Genomic DNA, 23,151 nt, shown 5'->3' with positions numbered 1-23,151 from the left:
AGTTCAAACCTCTTTATAAAATTTCTAAATTATTCACTGAAATTTCGTATTCAATTTGTTTGCTGTAAAAACGGCAGAATATTGATATTTTTTTCACCCTAGTAGATAGTTTTCTTTCCAAGGTGGCTCTCAGTTTTCCCGTGGTCGGCGTAAAATTTCATTTTTGATTCTCACTTGCGGAAAAGTTGATAAACAGTGCTGGCTAATTGCTATTTAACGTCATTATGCTGTTTTTGTTGCAGTTTCCGAGATTGGATATATTTCAGATGAATTGGTTTTCAGTGAAAATTTTGAAATTTTCTTACTTGATGTGAGCAGATACTGGGAAAATGGGAGTTATATTTTCCCGATTCCGGGTAAGCGCATGATTTTTATTTGTTTGTTATTTTCTGTTTTGATTTTGTAATATTTAAAAATATTTTATCCAACGTATTCAGTTACTGAAAGATGAATACAGCGTTCATTTTTAGTTTGGAAATTTAATACGCTTTATAAGCTACTATTCTCGCCTATGTAAACATTTCTTTAATTTTTGTTATTTGAATTATTTTTTTTATTTGTAATGGTATCTGATTTAAAGTTTGCAACTATACCCTTGTACAAACTATTTAATCGTCTGAGTTTCGTGATTCATTACAAAAAAAATCAATATGAATTTTAATTTTTTCTGTGACGTGTATAATGCATTGCATTATATTCGACGATTGTTTTTTAATGTTCTTATAAATTACTTTATTTTAGATATGTTAGTAGAAATATATAATTTCTGTTCATTCTTATTAAGATTAATTAATGCTATATTTTCATAAACGTTATAATTTTATATATTTCTACGTAGGCTTTTTAAATCCACACTTGACATAGTTTCAGCCAATATGATAAATTATATATTTCATTAAACAAAATATTATTAAGCATCAATGCTGCTTTAAATTTGACACTGCTTTCATGCTTGTTTTCTAAAGCTTACTTCCATGACCTTACTGAAATATCTGGGAGTAAGCCAAGAGAAAAGTTCTTGATCCAAGTAGGTTGGAAAACATCCAATACCTCTTTAAATAGCTAATTTTTTATAGCTAAATTTAAATTAATCTAAAAAAAGCAATTTTAAATAAAAATTAAATTGAATTCACTTTAAAAATTTATTTACTGTTTATCATTGTCTTTACATTCCTCATAAATTTGAATTTTTAATTCCTTCTTTTTTTTCACTGTTATTTTTATTTCCTCAACAAAATATTTTAAACAATATGATTTTTAAGTATTTACTTGTTTCTGAAGGGTATTAATGAATCATTTTAATTATATATTGCAGAATTTTCATCAAAATGGTTTTGTGAATTTTTACACAATTGTTTTTGTATTATTACATATAAATATAAAAAAGTTTTACACTTAGTACTACCTGATAATTCATAATTAATTGCTTGATTATAAATGATAAATAGTTTCATGCTTCTTTTTAACAGAATGAGATTTGAAATATTAATTATTTCTGTTGCAAAAATATTTTGCTTCCTCATAAAGTTATGATATGCATCAACTTGATGAAATATCTCACTACATACATATCAAAATCTAACTTTTTTACACTATGAGAGAATAATCTGGTTGAGAGAAGTTTTTGCATTAATCATTGAATAACTTCTAATTTTATATGAGAATTTTTTTTTTATTTGCAAATTTCATACAAAATGAATTGTCTTTTCTATGCAAACATTTATTTTTCCAAGAAGTTGAAATCATCTATTTTTTTACACCTCTACATTTAAAATTCATGCAAAATTTATTAAGGTCTTATTTTGATTTTTGATGAAAATAATATTTAAATTATTAAATAAATAAGTATATTTAATATTATTAATATTTTAACACATACTTACAAATATAGTTGTTTGTGCAAAATTATAATTAGGATTTAATTTGAAAATAAATTTTTTTAATATTAAGAAAAATACAATACTAATAATATTGGACAGATATTGGTAATATAATTTTTTATTTAAAAATTTTGGAAAAATTATCATTTTAAATAACATATAAGCTTATTTTTATTTGTTTAAAAATATTGCATTATAAAAAAAATAATGATAGTAATTTAAGATTAACAAACTATTTTTGTGATTCTTTTATTCTGGTCCTGAATTAATTTATTTTTGAAACAGAATATGGAGCATCATATTTTTATGTAACCTTTGTAGTTTGAATTTCTCTGTTGTAAGCAGATTAAAAATTACAGTATTACATTAGTTACAGTTGATTCTTAAATGTCATGAAAGAGATTAAACAACATATGAATTGAATATGGAATGTTGAATCACCAAGTTCTCTAAGCTTTTGTCATCTGTTAGGTTTTAACATTATTTAACCTAATACTCATTATAATCTATTCTTTTATGGAATTTAATGTTTTAGAAATTTAGTGATTTATTGCTTTAAAAAAATTCTACATGGTGACAGTATTATTTTCTGAAGTCAAATCTAAACATCAATAATCCATAAAAGTGTTTCTTAATATTTACAACATTCATTATATTGACTTGAATAGAAGAATTGATATAGATTTTTTTTATCAACTTGATCTATTTCTAATTAAACTTTTAAAAAAATTAAGTTTCCTTTTCAGTTTCTACTTAAGTATTTATTTTTGGCCCTTATCAGCAAAGTAGCAAATTAAGGCATGTTTATTATAGATATGACCTCCTTTTGTTGATCTAGATATTTGACTTCAGTAAGAAGGCAAAAATGGATAATGTGCTGTTTTATAATTTTTCTCTCATATCTATAGAGATTAATTATGATAAAAATTTAGATTCTTTCTCATTTTATAAGAAAACTCTTTTTAGATAAATTTAAAAATCATATGAGCAATTGTAAAGGTATTTGGAGATTCAGCATCTATTTTTTAGCATATGTAATTAATCTGTTTGTCCAATCTATTTGTAGATAGATTTATTTGCCATGAGTTCAAATTAGGGAGTAAAGTTTTTATTATTTTTTTTAATAAGATGATCAAAATTATGAAGAGGGGATAGAAAATAGAGAGGAATATTTTAAAACTACTGGATAAACAGTTTTCTTGTAAATATGATTAAAATCTATTCCATGTAACCATGTCTTCCACAGTAATCATTTTTAGAAGTTCAAAATAAGAAGGCTAACTTGATGGTTTTTCCTTTTTTGATATTTTGTTTACATGCTTTTTAATGCACATATTAAGAGAAAAATTACTAAAAATTTATATTCAAACAAAATGAATATATTAATTTGCAGAAAAATATTGTATTTATAATTTGAAAAAAATTTCAGGCTAAACCTTCAACTAAAGAGCTTTTGGAGGACCTTCAGAAGGTAACTATATTATTTTGTTGCTTATGTTTGAAAAAAATGTACAATATTAATGTTAAAAAATGCTTTTATTCAATTCCTACTATTAGTTCACACTCTCCCTATATATATTTATATATCTTGTTCAAATTTTCAATCGTTAATAAAATACTTTTTATTCATCCACTCAAGTTCAAATATATTTTTTAAAACTTGTAGTGGATGACACTTGATGTTAATACAGTTTTCAAATATTAATTCATTAATTTAATTTAATTAATTTTTAATACTTTAGAGTTTTAGCAGTTTGTAATGAAATTTGAAATCAACAGGCAGTAGCTCAATCGGTAAAATGCAAAGATTTCAGTATCTTTCATGTGAAATTGAAGAATGCAAGTTCAATTCTTGAAAAAATCAATAATTTTTTGATACTTAATAATTTTTTAATAAAAAGTAACTAAAATAATTTTTTGTTGTTGACCTAAGTAGGAATTGAATTATTTTTTTTATAATACTTGTTTTTAAATTGATGATATTAATTTTCTTGAAAGTATATTACAAAACTGAATTTTTAAAAAACTTTTCATAAAGTTTTCATGTTTATATTTTTCTTAATTTAAATTTTTAATTTCTTAGCTTTAATGAGGAAAACCCATAAATATTTTTAATATTTCAGTTTATGAAGTTGTACTGCTTTACTCTTTATAATATACTTTTATTGCTTTTGGAGTTAAAATTTAGATGAAAGTTTTGATATAAATGTATTTAGTTTATTTCATATTTAATTTCTTTGTTAGTGTGTAATCAATAATTTTACAAATATTAATTCTTGAACTAAACAAAAACAATATAAAATTGTTGAAGTGAGAAAAAAAATACAATGCTACTAATATTTAAAAATAGAGTAAAATGAATGAATATAGGCTTATAGCTATTGGGGGGGGGGAGATTTTTAATGTGCTGGGTTTAAAAAATTTTTTATTTTATTCAAACATAATTTTCTAAAGAAATTGACAGTATGACAACTAAGAAGGAAAGTTATATTTGATTATAGATTTTATAGTTGTGAGAAAAATGCCACTGTGAAAAGAAATTATTATTGATTTTTATTTATGATTTAAATTATTCTAATTGGGTGATTTTGATTTTTAACTATATGAAACATTTACAAAAATTTTCTCGAGAAATCATTTATTGAATTTATTTATCGATGTATAAATTAATTTATTATGGATAATGATGGAAATTTAAAATTCCATCTTCCATTTAATACGGCTGTTTTAAATTAAAAATTTTTTTTCTTTACCTACATCATGCTAATTTTGTTGTGCTCTTTTGAATTATATAATAATGATTAAGAATACTATGATATTTTATATTACGTAACAGGTTTTTCTATGAATGATTACTCTGAATTTTTGAATTTCAGAATTCAATCTAAAAGTGTAGAATATTTTATATCTTTAAAATTACAGCTGTTTAGGCTAATAAATAGTAGTAAAATCCTTTGGTAATATTTCTATGTAATGTTTTTCTCTTCTAGGAAATTGATGCTTTAGAAGAATATAAACGAAGCACTGAAGTTCAACAAAAAGCAATTGTTGGATCTCTTGTATTTTATTCCGTACTGCTATACATTATCGTAGCCTGTGTGTTTCTCTTCTATTCTTATCCAATAACAACTAAAGAGCGCATTATTTATGCTATTCCTTTTGTCATTTTTCCATTTTTGTAAGTATAATTACTTCCATTTTATTAATATATCTTCTTCCTGCAATGTTATGCAAGTCAATATTCTTGATGAAATTTTATGAAAGCGTAAAATTTGCATACATAATTTAATTGAATAAATTTTTATTATTCAAAAGATGTTTTTTTGTTTATAATATCTTGAGATGATATCTTGGATTATATATGATTTATGGTATCTTGGGATTTATATTGGTTTAAACACTAGCTGTTATATACAATTAAAAACCTTTCTTTCTGCCTTTGTATTTAATTTGAATTCATAATCTTATAAGGATGAATTCTGTTATTGATTTTTTTTTTTTTTTTATGCTCGCTTCCTGATATTCCAAAGTTCTAAAATATTGTACATTTATATGTTCCAATGATAATATAGTATTTCAGTTTCAAAACTTAACAATCAGTTATTTTATGAATTTGGATTTCATGCAAGAATTGCCATTTGATAGTAGGCTTTATGATTCTGAGAGGGAAGAAAAGAAAAACAAGGAATTAAATAAGAATGAAATATCTCGATAAATAAAAAGTTTAATATAATAAGAATTAATTTTTAAAAATATACTTCTATTCTTATTTTTAAAAGTTGGAAATAAATATCTTTTAAAAAATAAAGGCACTGGATACCAAACTGAAAATGACTATTGATAAAAATATTCTAAGTTGATTGGAATTTTAAATACATTCATTGTATATATTTTAATTTTTAATGTTTGTTATGGAATTTTCTTTTGTGGAATATTCATTATGGCGTAGTTTCCTTTCAGCACTAATATATTTTTTGTTTTGATTAAAAAAAATTTTTTTTTTTTTACACACACTGATAAAAATCATGCATTAAGAAGTTTTTTAAATTTAATTTTTTGTATGTATAATTAAAATTTACTCTGCAATACAAAGTTGTAAGCATGGATATTGATAATTTCTTTTTATATTATATTTCTGTATGCATGAATGTAAGGAAGGCTTTTCAAAATTATAAAATATCTTCCTAATAAGCAAATTTGTATGTCCATTCATTTTCTTTAGATTTTGAATTGCTTATGACCCACTACCAAGTCAAAAAATGCTTTTTTTAGGATTATAAGCTTGAAACCTATTATCTCATTTTGAATTTTAATATCTCTATAAATAATGATTGAATTTTTATTTAAATTATAGTTTTCCATTGCAAAATTTAAGCCATTATCTTACTCTTTTTTTTTTTTTTTCCAGACTTTATATTTTAAAGAAATTTCTCCAGTGGTACTTTCTTCAGAAAATACGACATAATGAGGAAAATTTACTTGAACTCAAAAAGAGAAAAAAGTCTTTATTGGAATTTGCAATGGAAACTGAAACTTACAAAGTTGTGAAAGAATTGCTTGAAAAATATGATCCAGCTTATCACAGAAAAGTGAATATTTTTTAAATAATTTAAATTTAATTTTCTAAAATTTATATCATTTCCATCTTGATATTTATATTTTGTATTCCTATTTATGAATTTCTGAAAGTTTCAGATCAGAAAAAACTGATTTTTATATTTTGAATATAATATTCGTTTACTCTATCAAAGAACAGATAGATCCCTAACCTGTGATACATATATCCTTTGTGAATATTTGACTGACCAGTTCGGAGTACAAGAAAGTAATATTGGTAGAAACCAGAAGATATAAGGAATTAAAATCTCAAATGAAATATTAAAATAGACATAGTAACATGTTTATAATAAGACTGTAATTCTCTCAAACAATATTTCTCAATATGTAGTGATGCAGATGGATGTTAAATAACAAAAAAAAGAAGAAAAAAAAGAAAAAAAAAAAAAAAGAAAATTGAATGAACTTTTGATTGATTCTGTTCTGGGTAGCAGTGAAGAAAGAGCACCAAATACTTATTGTTTAAGTAATTAAATATATAATAGCTTTTGTAAGTGAAGAAATTATGAAAAGAGAATTCTCATTTTATTTTTATGCTTAGAATAAATAATGCAGTAAATCTGACATAGCTCCAGAGATAAATTTATATCTATCTTCATTTAAACTTAATTTCATTTTAAAAATTCAAAGGTTGCATTGAAATTATCTTCCTGTTGAATATCACTTTTAGTTAATTATTAGTTTTCATAATAAAATTGCATTAATTTTGGGATTTAGCTAATGCTACTATGAAAAATTAAATAAAATTTAAAATAGGCAATAAATCTTACAAAAATGTTATTTATTTCTCTTAATCTAATTTAAGCCCTTTGTGCCATTTATCTTGACTTTATTTTATTTACCTAATTTGATTTCATTCTATAGAAATTGAAATTAGTTTTATTAAGAAATTAGTAAGGAATAAAAATGTATTTAGAGATTTTATACTTATAGGTATATTTTTTTTCTATTTTTTTTTGAATAGTGATTTTTGTGTAATAATATTTACATTATTTGTAAAATGATAATAAATTTAAGAATTAATATTTTTTTATATTTAAATAATTTGTCCCTTTTCATTTTTTAATTTTCTGTAATATAAATAGATAAATTGTCTTTTAGATTTTTGAACCCAAACCTGCTATCGAAGCACCACCAACACCATCTTTAAAAGGGTCGTTTGGTGAAATGGGTATGTTCTATATTTTTAAAACCATTCTTTTAAAATTCATAAAATGTATTCTTTTGATATTCTGGTTAAACACTTCATTGAATTAAAAAGGGCATACTTAATATTTTTTATGCTTGAAATATTCATATTCCTTAAGAGAAAAAGACATGTTGGTAGCAATAGATACATATTTTTTTTTTTCTTTTGTCTGTAATTAGAAACTTTTTTAACATTAAAAAGGATGGAATTTACTTTGTAACTGGAATTGTTTAGTTGAAACTGTAAATTTGGATAAGTGTTTACCTAACAATAATCAAAAGATTTTATGAACAATAAAAAATAAATAAACCCATAATTTACTCAAATGAAACTGTCTTATTATGAAAATATTTTTTCCTCAATTATTTGATGAAGAAATAGGTTATGTTGTTATTCTTATGATTTAAATTTTGATAATCTAATGTTGTATGGGATATTTAATCATCACATCCTTTTCTTCATTGTTGTAAAGGCATCATTGAATTGTTCTAGATGCTTTAAAGTATCTGCTTATTGTAATATGGATTACCTTTTCAATGTCATTTTATCTTAGTCATTTCTTAATCTTTTGAGAAAACATATATATATATATATATACTTCTTGATTCAATTTCTATCAACTAAATTTTAACCAAGCAATATAATTATTTGCTTATTTTTCATTAAATTTTATACTGAAAACTAAGCACTATTTTTATTTTGATCTTTATTCTTGTTAAACCTGCCATTCAAATTATATGAAACAATGCAAATTGAATATTTAAACAATACAAACTTTGATATATTTTTGAATTCATGTCATTGACAATTTATTAAGTTTCTATTGCATTACTAATAATTTTCTTGTTTCTCTTTGTCATTTTTATAAAGGATATTCATTTTTTTCTATGTAAGCTTTCCTCTGAAAGTTTTATTATTTTTTTCTCCTGAAATACTTCTTTGTGATAAATAATATTTTCAGATATGAATTTGATATTTATTCTAAAATGTCTTTTATAATCTGAAATTATGTGACTAGATGTTTCATTTCATATGTGATAAAACAGTAATATGCAAATATTTTTTCTATGGAATTTTTACTAACTAAAAATTTAACTGACTTTGGAATTTTTTGCTTTGGGCTTTCATATTCCAAGTTTTTTTTTTCTTTTTATATTTCTTAGTTTTTCCATAAAAGACTATTTTAAAATAATTTTGAACTAAAATTCTAATAAAATTTGTTCTTATTGATTTAGTGTTTTAAATTCTTAATTTAATAAATTAATTAAATTTAAATTTTTAAAATTCCTGTTTTTTATTTATTATTTTTAATATGCAGGCATTAGAATATATCAAAAGAATTAAAAGAATTTTTTCTTGATGGTTTTTTGTTTTTAAAACTAAGTCATACAAGGAAAAAGAAATTATAATATCAAATTTCTTAATGTAAAAAGTTGTTAATATTTCCATTTGTTTATTTTATGCCATTACAAGTTAATTATATTATCTTATTTAGATTAAAAATATGAAATTATTTTGATAAAAAAAAATTTTTGGTATATTTAGTAAAGTGTCAAGGTTATATAACTAGTTAAATTTTTCAAAATCATTATTTGCTAATGTTATTGATCAAGTTTTAGAGTATAAAACTCTAGCTAAACTCTTGTTTAAAATTGTTTATTTAAAATATTTTCAAAGTATAAAGATTTGAAGATGCCGAAATTAATACAAATGCTTTCTTATTTGCAGAATTGAGGCGACGTAATGTTTCTCCAAGAGGAACTTCTCCTAGTCCATTGGGAACTCCTGGCCAAACCTTGACTATAAATGCCTCTGCAGGTGCTCCGAATAGTTTACAATTTTTTACGGGAAAATCCCCCACTAACCCTCTTTACCCCACTGCATTTTTCCCAAGAGGTGGTCAGCATTTTGGTATGTGAAATCTAACATTAACACTATTAAAATTGATTTCTGTGTATGCTTACTAATTGTTATGCATCTTGAATCTTTCTGGTATATTAATTATATTAGTTTGATGAGAATTTCTTTGTGAATGATTTTGATTGCTTGTTGATTTACTCTTAATTTTTTTCCACCTCTTATATTTTTGTATTAATTTCTTTTAGATATCAATGCATGCTATGATTTTAGAAGTCTGATTTTAATTTCAAAATATAAGCTTAAAAATTGCATGGTGAATAAAGTAATGAAAATAAAAGCATGAAAATATTTGCCTAATGGGCTTGTTTATTATCTGCAGCTGATATTTTTGTTCTTAATAGATTCATTCTTTCTGTTGAATTTTCAGAGCATTTCTTGTAATTATGTTATTTTAGGGGAATTTATTTCTTACTGCATAAAGTTGATTCGAATTGACAAATTTAGTATCTTGTAACCTAATCAAATTTAAATTAATGCTATTTATTATTGGTTATCAAAATGTTTTTTTTTTATAACTAGATATTAGCTACGCAATGTAAAAGTTCAGCTAAAACTTATTCATTCAGTATGTAGAATTTCTGTTGTATTAATTGAAAATCTGTTTTGCTGTAATAAATTTTCCTTTCTTTCTAATTAGCATACTTCTTAACCTTTAAACAATTTTTTCATACTAAACAATATATATATACATTGAAATAACTTTTTAAAATTTACTTTAGATGTATCTATATATTTAAAATAATAAGAGGAAAAAATCAATGGACTGCATATAAAAATGAATGCATTCCAACCTCAAAACTAGTTTAGTTTCACCAATTTATTTATTTTTGTCTGCAAGAGTCATCTCCCCTTCTCCATTCTCCATTTTGGAGAGGAATTGGTGGTGGTGGTGGGTGTGGGGGGGGGGGTTGCTACATCTCTGTACATTTTCTTTGGCAAAAACATGCTACAGATTTCCACAGCCCTCACCATTTGACCAATTTCAGTAATTTTTTATTTCCAATGAAAGCTCATAATCTTATATGCAACATCAATGACTCAGTACCATCTAGCTTCCACTTTTAAGAGTTATAAAAAAAGCCATACTTCAATGGACATCCTGTATGGGAAAACCCAATCTTATAAAAGCTCATGATCCTTAGGTACGTCAACAATACTGATCATTACCCTCCATTTTCGAGAAAAATTGAAAAAATGCTACTTTGTGTTATTTTCCTGTAATGAAATCCTATTATAGAATTTTATAACTAAAACTATTACATCAATTTTGATCCCCCCCCCCACTTCTTATAAGTGATTATGTGTTGTAGATACATTATCATTGGCTAACTTTTACCTTCCTCTCTATTTCAAGAGATATTGCAAAATAAAAGATTGAATTAGATATCAAACTCAACAACTAAACTGATTTAGCCAAACTTCCTCCTCAATTAGTTTCTACAATTTGAAGTAAAGCAAATCTATCAGAATATTCTATTATTATTATAAAATTACAATTTGAAAATAATACTTTAGTTTGTATTTATTTTTAGTTATACAATTATATTTTTAATATGCATTTGTTCTGATCAGATGTATTTCATAAAAGTTGAATGATATGATTAAATTACTAATTCTAGCAGCCTTCAACACAATGTTGATAATAAAATCATTTCCAAGCAATCCTATTGGAATGCATATTTTCAAAATAAAAGTATTATTTTTTAATTATGATTGCATAATATTGGTAGAGTATTTTTGAATGCTAGCTATACAGAGTGATGAAATTTATTTGATAATGAAAATTGACAAAATTGGTCAAATTATTGAGGTGAGGCACTTACATAATATTGCAGTAACTTTCAAAGTTGCAGATGGAATGGGCTGTCGATTCTTCATGACTTTTAAAATAAAATAAAATTTGGTAAAATCAATGCATTGGATATTTCATTTTGTGACTTGACTGGAAAATTGTCAGTGTTTTTCTCCCACAAAAAATGTGCAACAATGTAATATTTTTCTTACAAAAATGGACAATGGTAAAGCCAGGTTATCATTAATTATGTATCTGGTTGTCATTAACTTTCATATGAAATAAAATTGGTGAAATCTGTAAAATGGTATGAGGTAGTATGAGAGGTTTCTTTGAAAATGCCAAACGAAGGTTGCTATTTGTTTATGTTACTACCAAAACTAGTTTAAAAGTGTTAAAAAGAAAATGTGACTTCTATCTATTATTTTTATCTCAATATTTTTTTCATTAAACCAATGGTTCATAAAGTGTGTTTGCTTTAGGGGTAAGATATTATATAATTTGCATGATTTTATTTAGTTTTAAATAATTTACATGAAATATTTTAATTATTTTGCAAAAAGTATTTGTTTAGTTTTTAATGAGATGTCTTGGAAATTTAGAAAGGACATCAAAAATGGGAAGAAAAAAAAAACAATCACTGTACTAAGCTATATTAAATAACTTTTTGCCACACTAAATAACTTTTGATATAATATTTGTACTAATTAAATATAAAAATTTATTCCATATCATTTTTTTTAAAGTTTATGTAAAATACTAAAGTTTCATTTTAGAACCACATTAGATATCAATTGTATATATATTTTTCATACAGTTTAAAATAATAATATATAATGCTATTTTCTTATTTATTTTTTATTATTTTAAGCAGTTATAACACTTTAAAAATATAATATCTAAATCTATATTCTTATAATTGTCTCATCTGTTAAAGAAGTTATTGGATGCTAACATAGATATATATTTAAATATCTTTCAAAGTTTCTATTAATTTCTTTGGATGTGGGTTGACTAATCTTATTTTGGAATGATGAATCATATTCATATACTTAATGACTAAATGTTCAAATTTTAAATCTGCATTCAAGTTAAAGTAGCAATTATTTTAAAAAGGTTTAACTTATGTATCCCACTTGTAAGTTCTGCTCTTTTTTAGAAGTAAATGACAATAAAATCAAAATTAAATTGAGCCATGTAATTAGAAGTTAAAAAAATTTTCAGTATAAGAAGCTAATTTTCTCTGAAATGTTTCTAAATTTGTAAAATTTTGGTCAAATATATGTTTTTAGAGACATTTCATGCTACTTTTGCATTATTTAAGTTGTAAAAAGAAAAAAATTTATTTTTTTTATTTGCAGTGTTTTACTTACCTATACTCATTCCTTTGTTTAAAATATCTAGATATCATTAATTAAATTATAAATATTTTATTTTTATAATCAATTGCACTAGCTGCATTGTATATGATATATTCTATTTTATTATTGTAGCTGCTTCTATGAGACAGACGATGTTTTATTAATCTCAATTACCTGCATTAAATTTTGCATAATATATGTTACCAGTTTACTCATCAATTTTAGTTTATCAGTTTTTATTTATTTTATAAATACCTTGATTTGAAATTAAACAGAAGAGGAAATTGGCAAATAAATATTGATTTTTCTCCAAGTTTATTATTCTTTTCAATACATAAAATTTATCATACTCCTCACATATAGACATCAACCCAAACATGTTATATCATGATTATATGACAGATATATTAATTTTATTTAAAGTGAAATTCTGTTTGGGACCTCAATGTCATGAAAGTGAATAAAAGATTCTGTTATATATTTGTTTGAATTTTTAAACAAATATATAATAGAAAATGAAGGAGAAATTAACTTTTGTCCAATGAGAAAATAAGAAAATACCATGATGAGTTGATCATTGTCTTTAAATATTTTTTGTCCTCAGTTTAGTAGAAATAAAAGTTATATATATAAATAAATAGTGATATTTATAATAAAATATTTTCATGTCTTTTAGTTCGACCACCTGCACCTCCTATGCCTAGACCAGTTTTGCCTCGAGAAAGAACTTTTATGGATAGACTAGTTGATTATTTGGTTGGAGATGGGCCATCAAATCGATATGCTTTAATATGCAGGCAGTGTCAATCTCACAATGGAATGGCTCTTAAAGAAGAATTTGAATACGTTGGTAAGCAGTTAAGAAAATTTAAATGACTGATTTTGTGACCTTTTTTGCTTATAATTTTCCAGAAAAAAATTATTTTGCATCTTTGAAATATATTTTATGTTCTTTTTTTAAGTGTAAAACTTTCATTACTTTTGAATTCATCATACATCTGTCGTTTCACAAAGCATGAATAGTTATAGAAAACTTGTTCTAAGTTTCCAGAAAAAAAAAGTGATATCTAATTGAATACATGTAAATAATGGGGACTATTATTTAATGCTCCTTTATTAGACATCTGATTTATGTTTTCTCTCTGCAAAATTTATACAGTCATGCACATTTTCTGGAATCAAATTTTAACATTTTTGAAAATCAATTAATTTTCTTTCATGTAATAACTGTACATTTTTAACATTTAAAGCATTTTTTGTATAAATTTATTCATTTTATTTTTGATTAATCATATTTTGATTTTAGGTGTTTATGTTTGACATTGTTCATTATTTTGTGAAGTTCAGCGTTTTTTTATTCCAGTACTGTTCCATGTCTGTTTGCAAATTTGATAGTATTTAGTAGCAGTGTGCATGTAACAGGTTTATAACTTTTTACAGCAGTCATCTTATTATTTTAAACCTGAAGTCAGATGAATTTATTTTGGAAAAGTGTTCAAAACACAAATTTATGTATGGATCAGGAATGAGAATTCTGCATGGAGAATGGATGAATTTGGCAGAATGGATCAGAAGTCAGTTATTAATGGATCAAATTTGCAACTTGCACTATTACAAAATGTTCACTACACTGATTTCAAGTATGAATGAATTTATGTTGACAGGCAGAATTATAACATCAGTTTATGATAGTAACGTAACATAACTATAAATACTGTGAACTCTGGATGGCCTGCAGTCCCTAATCCCCAAATATTATTAAAAAACACTTTATTCATAAATAAAAAAAGTTATTTTTATATCTTTTCGTTTGCAATATGCATTATCCATGGAATTTACATATTTATCATGATTGCTATGTCATCCAATTTCATGGATAATTAATTCTATTACTGTTATATAAATTAAAAAAAATAATTTAACACCAATAAAAATTTAATAAACACATATTAAATTTTTATTGTTGCTAAATTCTGAATTCTGAGAGAAGTGAGAGGACAAATCCTAAACAATGGGATGAATTAATATTAGAAATTTTCTTTATTGATCTGTTTGTCTCTTGTCTATATTAATTAATTTATTGGTTTCAAAGCTTTTAGGTGTTGCTATTGCTTCCATTTTAATCCTCCAAGGAGCCAGCAACCTCCACCTCCCAGACTGACCTTACCTGCACCTCCTCCAAGTGCTCCTCCTGCTATCACTGATGGACCTTCATCTGAAGCAGCATCTTCAAGCAGTGGTGAGTTGGCATAACTTATTTCTGAGTTTGAATCATCTCATAGGCATAGATTAAAAAAAAAAAAACCAATAAATTAAAAAAGAAACATTTTATACAATTAAAAATAATACTTTTAGCACAAATTGTACTTCTTTGATAAAATATTGTTTGGAAATATGATTCTTGAAACCATTATGAAAATTTTATTATCAATAAATGCTTAAATCTGGTAATTAGAATATTATATAAAAAAGAGAGTTTGATTTGTAAATTTTAATTTTTTAAAAATTTACATTAGCGAATTTATTGTGTATTTTAATTTATGGGTGCAGTGATATAGCGAGGATGAATGGTATCAAGTGCATAATTTGTTTCATCCTCAAATGTATGTCAGTGGCATAGCAAGGATAAATCCTGTCTGGGATGTGGAAATTTTTTTCACTCTGGCATCATAACGCACTTTAAAAAGTGATAATAGTGTGCTAATACTTTTCTTCTAGAGATACTTAAGGCCCTTTAATGACTCTTTGCCCATTTTTCACTTTGCCTTTGTAAATGTGCAGTAATTATTACAAGAAATTATTTATACATGTTGGTATTGAAATGATTTAGGATTTTGATATAAGATTTTTTTTTAAATTTATTTATTTGTTAAAGCCCTATGATCAATTTACTTATTCTGATGTTGGAACAAACCCATTTTGAAAAATCCTCCTTTATTGCATTATTTTAAAATGTGTAATTTATTTTTTCAAGCTTATATATATATAATTATTTGTATATCTTTCTTTAAGAAGATAATGCTTTTAATTATTATAATATTTAAAGTTTTTCTATGATGTGTTCGGATAATATATATAAAATGAACTTAAGGCTTCTTTCATGTTGACTTTATTCCTGATTTTTTCCTGTTATTCTTTGTTAAATTTGTGTTCTTGGACTATACTGTTAATTTTATTGAAAATATTGAATTAAACATTTACTTTTCAATAAAAGAAATTTAGTCTGTAGCATGACATAAAATTAGTTCATTAAGTGAAGACTGAAATACTGTTATTGCAATCTTTTGTTGTCTTATATTCTGAGATTGTCTGAATTACATATTATGCCATTTGTTGAATCTGCATTTAAGAAAATAATGAGATTAAGTAATTTATTAATTTTCTTTCTATATAGTGAACAATAAGTACTTCTAGCAAAGAAATTTCATCAATCCTGTACATTCCATTCAATAAAAATGTGTTAATTGAATTTGCACTTAGTAGATTTGTCTTTAATGCAATAGTACTTTATCATTAAAGAAGATGTGTTTGTAATTAGGTCCTGACGAAATCCCAAAAGCAAGCAAAGATGATGATTAATTAGTTCCAAAAAATCGTGAGTTTATTTTAAAAGTGCATGAAACCTGTCTATCCATACACCATTAGATGCTTTAATCAGTAAAAAAATTTTCAACTTTGGAAATGTTAAGGAAAGTCATCATAAGACTGAAAGCTTAAGGAAATACTTATACCTTTTATTTATTTAGATATGTCTCGTGGAGCATATTTGATGATTTAATATATTGATATGAAAGCAGTGTTGGAAACATGGTACAGTTATTGAATCAATATATTGCTTCGTTTTAAACAAGGGTGTCAAATTCAAATGCCATAATATAAAACTAAGGAAAAAAGTAAAATCACAGTTTTATTGAAATGTATATTTATTTTGAAAATACAGTATAAAAAAAAGAACAATGGTAAATTTAAATGTTTTCTTCTTGACACTTAGTATCTTTTCTCTACTTCTATCTATCCAGTTTTAAGGGATGTTTTGTTCCTCAAAGATTAATTTCAAAACTGATCCATGATTAATGTTTTTAATTCTGTATCTAATTGGGATTTAATTTTTGTTAATAAAGATAATTTCCCATTTCAATAAATACTTTTGATCATAGGAATAATTTCATTTGGTAGTTTTCAAATATTTTCAAACTTTTATGGAAAATAATATAAAATTCAGGCATCCTATTGAAAGCACTATTATCTTCATATCTGAACAACATTATGTCATGTTTTTCTCCATTTGCATATAATTAAAGCTAATTCTACATGGAAAAATTTGGAAGAAAACATTTTTTCCAAGGATTTAAAGTCTTTGGACTTTTTTTCAGTGTTTAAAACTCTGTTCTAAGGTATTAAAATTTTTCTGTCGATTTTTGATATGATGTAACTTTTTCCTAAACTTGATTTTTTCCTATATAGCATGATGGAAAATGAATTAAATCTTCGTTTTTCAACTTTTCTTAAAAGTGAATAAAACTAATGCTCTTATACTTGAAGGACTGCAAAGGTATTCTTTGATGGCTGCATGCAGTCTATGGGTTTGACACCTTCACTTAAAAGTATAAAATTATCAAATATTTTTTTGAAATTAAACTCTTTATGATGAGATTAATCTTTATATAAGATAATAGTTGTATAAAGTGGCACTTGCCATCCTGTAGATTTAAATATGCCTAGATATGATTGACAAAATTTTCATTTGGTTCATATTATTTTCCGATTGAAACTTAGATTTTAAACAATGGACTCTTGTGCAGTGTAATTAAAAAAATCCTCATTTGAATGAATATGATGTACAGAAAATCTTATGAAATAAGAAACTGCTCTAGATTTCCTATAGTGATTATTCATATGAAACTATACATTTTAACCTTGTAATATAGGAGCCTACAGTGCTAGCAAATGAACTCTACTATAAAACCCTGATTGGTTGAATTAATTTATAGGTGCTGTTTTATTTTTTATTTCTATAAAAAAATTGGAAAATAATTTAAACTGAAAAAGTTTCACCACTAAAATAGCAGAAAATAATATATTAATTTGAAAAGTGAAGTATGCATATTTTATTCAATCTCATGTATGCATATTTATCTCATTTCAAACGATTAAAATAATAAGAACTCTATAATTTGTTCTGGGCAGTTAAATTTTGTATTAAGTATATAGTACTAGCTTACTTTTTTGTACTCAATATCTGTACCAAGTTTCAGATTATTTTTGGAGGTAGTTATTCAAGATATCTTTGGGTTTATTTAAATAAATTTTTGATGAGGTTATCAGTTAAATCAATTTGATTTTTCTTTAGACTTTACTCTGTAATATTCCCTGAAAACTTTTATTTATTTATTTATTTTTGTTTCTCTTATTTACTTCTCTCCCCCCCCCAATACACAATAACCATGCCTGTTTCTTGAATGTATTATTTAACACATAAATCTGATGCTTAAATTTTTTTTTGCTAATGCTTAAAAATAGTTAGGAGTATATATAAAATAAAAACTATGCATGGAGATATTCAAAAGCATTTTTCTTTTTTTTTATTTCGCCTTTTTAAAGCATGAATTTTTTCTATTACAAATAATTTTACTCTTTTAAAAGCTATGTAATAAACTTTGTAGAATTTTAAAATGAATTATATTAGCAGAATTATATCTAACTTATGCAATGAATTTAATCTGCTGTATTTATCTGATCAAAAAGCTTAACTTTTAATCATAATAAAATGTGATTTTAGTAAATATAGAAATTAAAATATTTACAATTAAAAACTTAAGTAAAAAGATGCATGATAAAATTAAAAAGCCTTGAAATTGAATATTAATTGTAAAAATAATATGCCTAAGGTATTTGAATAAAAATATAACTGTCAGTTTTATTCTCGTTAATTTGCTTAGTTTTTTTATGCTAGCATGTAAAAAGTACATTACACTCCTCTAATTAAGAAATATGTTTCAAATTCAAATGTAATTGGTACATACTTCTGTGGTTTTCATTTCTTTCAATATTGCTTTAACTTTATGTATTATCTTTCATCTTAAGTACTTAGAAGCATATTCTGATTTTGAGGAAGATATGTCTTTTATTATTTGGTGCATATATAGTTCTGAATAATTTGTTTGTCATATTTTACCTACTGCTGCATCTTTCTCTAGCTTCCCAAATTTAGTTCCATTTAAGTAAGTTGATGGTTTCAGGAATGTAAACTCTCAAGCTCGACATTTCATTGAAATATAGACTTGCCTTCTGCCTGGATTTGGTACATGTTAAATCCTTCAGAATCAAATGCTCTCACGTTTACGTGAATGGGAAGGAGGAGGTCCATAATTTAATTCAATATTATGAAATTAATTCAAAAATAGATTTCAGATGTCTTCCAAAATTGACATTAATCTTATTAAAAATTCCATCATCAAAGAATTTCTACATAAAATTCTTTGATGATGTGATAAATCAGTCTGAATATATATTGAATGTCATTTTTATTTGTTAAAATATATTGAAAGAGAATTGAAAAAAAAAAAAAAAAAAAAAAAAAAAAAAAAAAACGAAGTAGTGAAGAACAAGGACTTGTACAAAAATCAATTTGTTCAGTGTTTTAAACCATGAGTACAAGGTTAACTTCTTTTTAAAATATTTTTGGAGGAAATAATTAAGGCATTGTTTGCAATACTAATAAATCCCTATCAGTCTTTGAACAAATTGGTTTCTTTTTGATAATGAGTCTTCACAAATGGAGGGGGGGGGGCTTTTCCCAATATTTTTCTAGATTATTCTTTTTTTTTTGTGTGTGTGTGTATTATTCTGTTTATAATTTTCATCTTATAGTCTGATATACTTATTTTTTATAGGTAAAATAAATTAAGTCCTGATTGCCATGCTTATCCATTAGAATTTGCTAATCCCAATTACATTTGAGTTAAAAATTACTGTAAAAAGTAAATAGAGTGCTTAAAATATCGCAATTTAAATAAAACTTTGTTATTATTGAAGCTGTGTTTTATTTCTTGCTATTGCTATCTTCCAATATTCCCTTATCAATTAATTAATTCAATTAATTACCACCATTAAATCAGTTAATTATCAATTAATTTTTAAATATTTTAATCAGAAGGTTAGTTGGTATATTATGAAAAAGCTTTATATTTGGTTTTGATTGAAACTCCTGTATGTTTTTAATTCAAAAAATGTTTAAGGATCCTATGATTTAAGAAAAAATTACTGTTTTTAACCCTTCCAGAAAATTTCTTTTAGAATATTTATATATATCTTATGATGTGAAAGAAAAATTCATACATATTAATGAAGGATAAAAGCTATTGGACATTTGTCCAGCACATTAAATGTTTTTGTGTGAAATCTTGTGCCTAAATAAAGTAAGTTGTAAAGAATATTTGTGACTAATAGAGTTGGTTGGTACTGAATTATGTCTTGTCTTCATTTCATTTGATATTAATTTTCTTAATAGCATTTCTGTGCGATTTTAAAACTTTTTTTAATCTATGTATTTAAGTATTTTTTATATTAAAACTTTTTTTCTCATTCTTTATAGATGAGACTGAAATTGAAAGTGTAAGTGATGTTGACAGCTCTATAAGTAAAAATGAAGACAAAGCTGACACGAGTGAAACAAAAGATTCATCGAATCACAGATTAAGTGTGAGCTCAGAAAGTGAAATACAAGCAAATTTAGTGGAAGATCAGCCTTATTCCACACGAGCTGAAAGTGAACCTGATATTCATAAAATTTTAAACAGTGAGGAAAGCTCTTGAAATTCTGAAAAATTCTTCTATATTCTGCCAACAATTAGTTAACTGTATATATAATATTTTTCTATAGTCAAAAAAGAAAATGCTGTACTTATTCGCAATTAATTGGTTATTGCACAGCATAGCTATTTTTACACTTTTTGAAACTTAAAAAATTTTTATAAACTGAAGCTTGCATTTTTATAATAAATTTTGGATTTTTTTAATGGCATGTCATTTCTGGTGGTGAAATGCAATAGTTTAGTTCTTTTTTTATTATTAAAATAAAAGTTGCTTTTATTTATAGAAATTCTATTAACCTAACATTAGCTTAAATGATGATTTTAGAATTGTTTATTTTTTTCCATGAACTTCATCCATAAATTCTGGATCCTCAGAAACAGGCATTGAATGCTTATTGATTTATTACTTTCATTCTTGCAACATATTGTTAATCAATGTAGTGAGTATTTATTTTAGCTCAATCTGAATGAAGAAAAGACTTACTAGCTCTAAGTTATATATGATATTTAGTTAGATATATTATCTTATATAGAAATTCTCTGTGATTCGTTTCCTTGTTAAATTATTTATAATAGAATAAATATATTTATATATACTAATATGCATCTTATTTTACTTCCAATTTACTCTGCAGGTTCAGAGAATTGAATGCAAAGTACAATTACAATCTATAAGACTTATTTTTTAATATTGTACAAATTAATGTATCTGACCATATCTAGTAATTATGCAGGAGGGATTTTTACTGAATTTTGTATTATTTCTGTTTAATAATTTTATTTACTTTAACTGTAAACTTAATGCATTGGAAAGAGTAACACTTCATGAATTTTCAGCTGTTATAATTTAATTTCTGTATTCATTATTCTGCCTTAACTGTAACATTTAAAAAACTGCTTCAATTTGTATCGTCCATCTTCATTGTGGATGGCACGAAATTTCTTTTAATTAGTCATATGAGCCAATGATTTTTTTAAAAAAATTTATGTGATCTATAATTAAAAAAGGCACTTGCAAGTAATTTTTTTTTTTTTTTTTAATTCTGTTGAAACAGTTTTGTATTAAATTGTCTAAAATTATTTATTCAAACAAATGAATAGCTATCACACTAAGATTTTTAGTAATGTTTTTCTCTATTTGTTCCATCTGTTTATCTAAAATCTTGTAGTAGGTAATAAGAAATTTTGTGTGACTGTCAAGTTTTATGATAATGTTTATTTTACATTATATAAAAGTTTTTTTTTTTTTTTAATTAGCTTGCAAATATTTTCCTAGGCAAAGGAACTGATAATGATATGCTTTCTTTCACACCTTTAAAAAATTTTACAATGTTTTCATTTCATTTACTGAAGTACTGATAGGTAACAAAGTTTATCTTATCATCTGGTTAGAGCAGAGTGATCATAATAGTTTAGAATTCCTCTCATTTCTTCCATTTACATGTGGACTGATATGTTAATTAGTTTTTTTTTCTATTGTATTAACTCTTGTGTTCAAATGATATGGGTCTTAATTTTCTTTATTGAGGAGTTATTGTGTTTTGCTCCTAGATTTGTTTTATTTAACATTACATAATGTGCTTCCTATGTCCTTCATAATGAAAACTTGTTACTTCTTCATCTTAGCCAATTTTCCTATGCAGGAAATCATAATTTGTATGTTGGTTTAGAAGGCTGTGTTATATTTTCAAATGTTGTTTTCAAGACTACATAAAATTGCACCTGCATAAAATGTAAACACTTTTTTAAAGAACCCGTTGTCAGTTTATTCGTGCTTGGAGTGTCTTATCATTTTAAGCATTATATGTCTATAATCTTTTTTTTTTTAAGCAGCATTAATTTGGATGCTTATTAAAAACCAATAGAAACAAATACGGTATGTTTTAATTTAACTTTTTGAAGTTTTCTGTATCCTGCCTCTACATATAAATATTGTTTTCCTCCTCTTTAAAATTCAAGATAATTGTTACCTTATGTGATATTTTGTTGCCATTTCCGAGATTAGATCATGAAAATCTTTGTATTTTGTCTATTAGAGGTTTTATTTTTTTATTTGGATTATTTATAGTTACTATGAATATTCTGTGAAATGTTTCTGAATGCATAAAAAATGTGTATCAAAATCAATGTCTTCATATTTTTACTAATATTTTTTGTGTTGTGAGATAAGTTTGAGCAATCTTCCAAGACATGAAATTATTTGCAGTTATTCATGCATGATCCGTTTCAAGGCCCAATAAATCCTTGATTGTTATCAATTTGAGAACTTTATTTTTTATGTATTGAACACACTACATTATGAATTCCAATATTAGAGTAGTAAAATTTCTAATACTTTGAAATATCAAAATACCAATATTTTTAATGATATAAATATAAATCTGTAAAGGATAAGAGAGAAAAGTGTAATATGCTAACAATTTTGAAATATTTCTTATATAAAGTTTTACCTAATGCCTATGCTATTCTGCAACAATCTTATTAATTAATTGGAATCGCATAATATTCACGTGATTAATATATAATGTAGTTTAAATATATTATTTAATTTTGTTTTTCTGAAATATAAAATTATTTG

At 24.5% G+C, this 23,151-nt stretch overlaps 1 protein-coding gene across 3 annotated transcripts; it reads left to right on the top strand.

The window, feature by feature from the left end:
- The first annotated feature begins 107 nt into the window (after window positions 1–107).
- On the top strand, window positions 108–22,831 carry LOC129981610 (endoplasmic reticulum junction formation protein lunapark-A-like). 3 transcript variants are annotated; one of them, XM_056092520.1, is made up of 10 exons: window positions 108–356; window positions 3,310–3,351; window positions 4,871–5,058; window positions 6,289–6,469; window positions 7,599–7,668; window positions 9,415–9,597; window positions 13,436–13,609; window positions 14,852–14,998; window positions 16,298–16,354; window positions 20,354–20,487. In XM_056092520.1, the coding sequence occupies exons 1-9, from the start codon at window positions 330–332 to the stop codon at window positions 16,336–16,338; spliced, it is 1,053 nt and encodes a 350-aa protein (XP_055948495.1). In that variant the 5' UTR covers window positions 108–329; the 3' UTR covers window positions 16,339–16,354; window positions 20,354–20,487. The 3 variants fall into 3 exon arrangements, with proteins under 3 accessions (XP_055948495.1, XP_055948493.1, XP_055948494.1); XM_056092518.1 differs by lacking the exon at window positions 16,298–16,354 and having other exon boundaries at window positions 110–356; window positions 20,354–22,831; XM_056092519.1 differs by lacking the exon at window positions 16,298–16,354 and having other exon boundaries at window positions 111–356; window positions 9,415–9,504; window positions 20,354–22,831.
- Window positions 22,832–23,151: the final 320 nt, after the last annotated feature.

This window comes from Argiope bruennichi, chromosome 8, assembly GCF_947563725.1.
Source record: "Argiope bruennichi chromosome 8, qqArgBrue1.1, whole genome shotgun sequence".
NCBI classification, from domain to species: Eukaryota; Metazoa; Arthropoda; class Arachnida; order Araneae; family Araneidae; genus Argiope; species Argiope bruennichi.
Note: the sequence above shows the minus strand (reverse complement) of the source record. Positions and strands in the feature narration are given on the sequence as shown.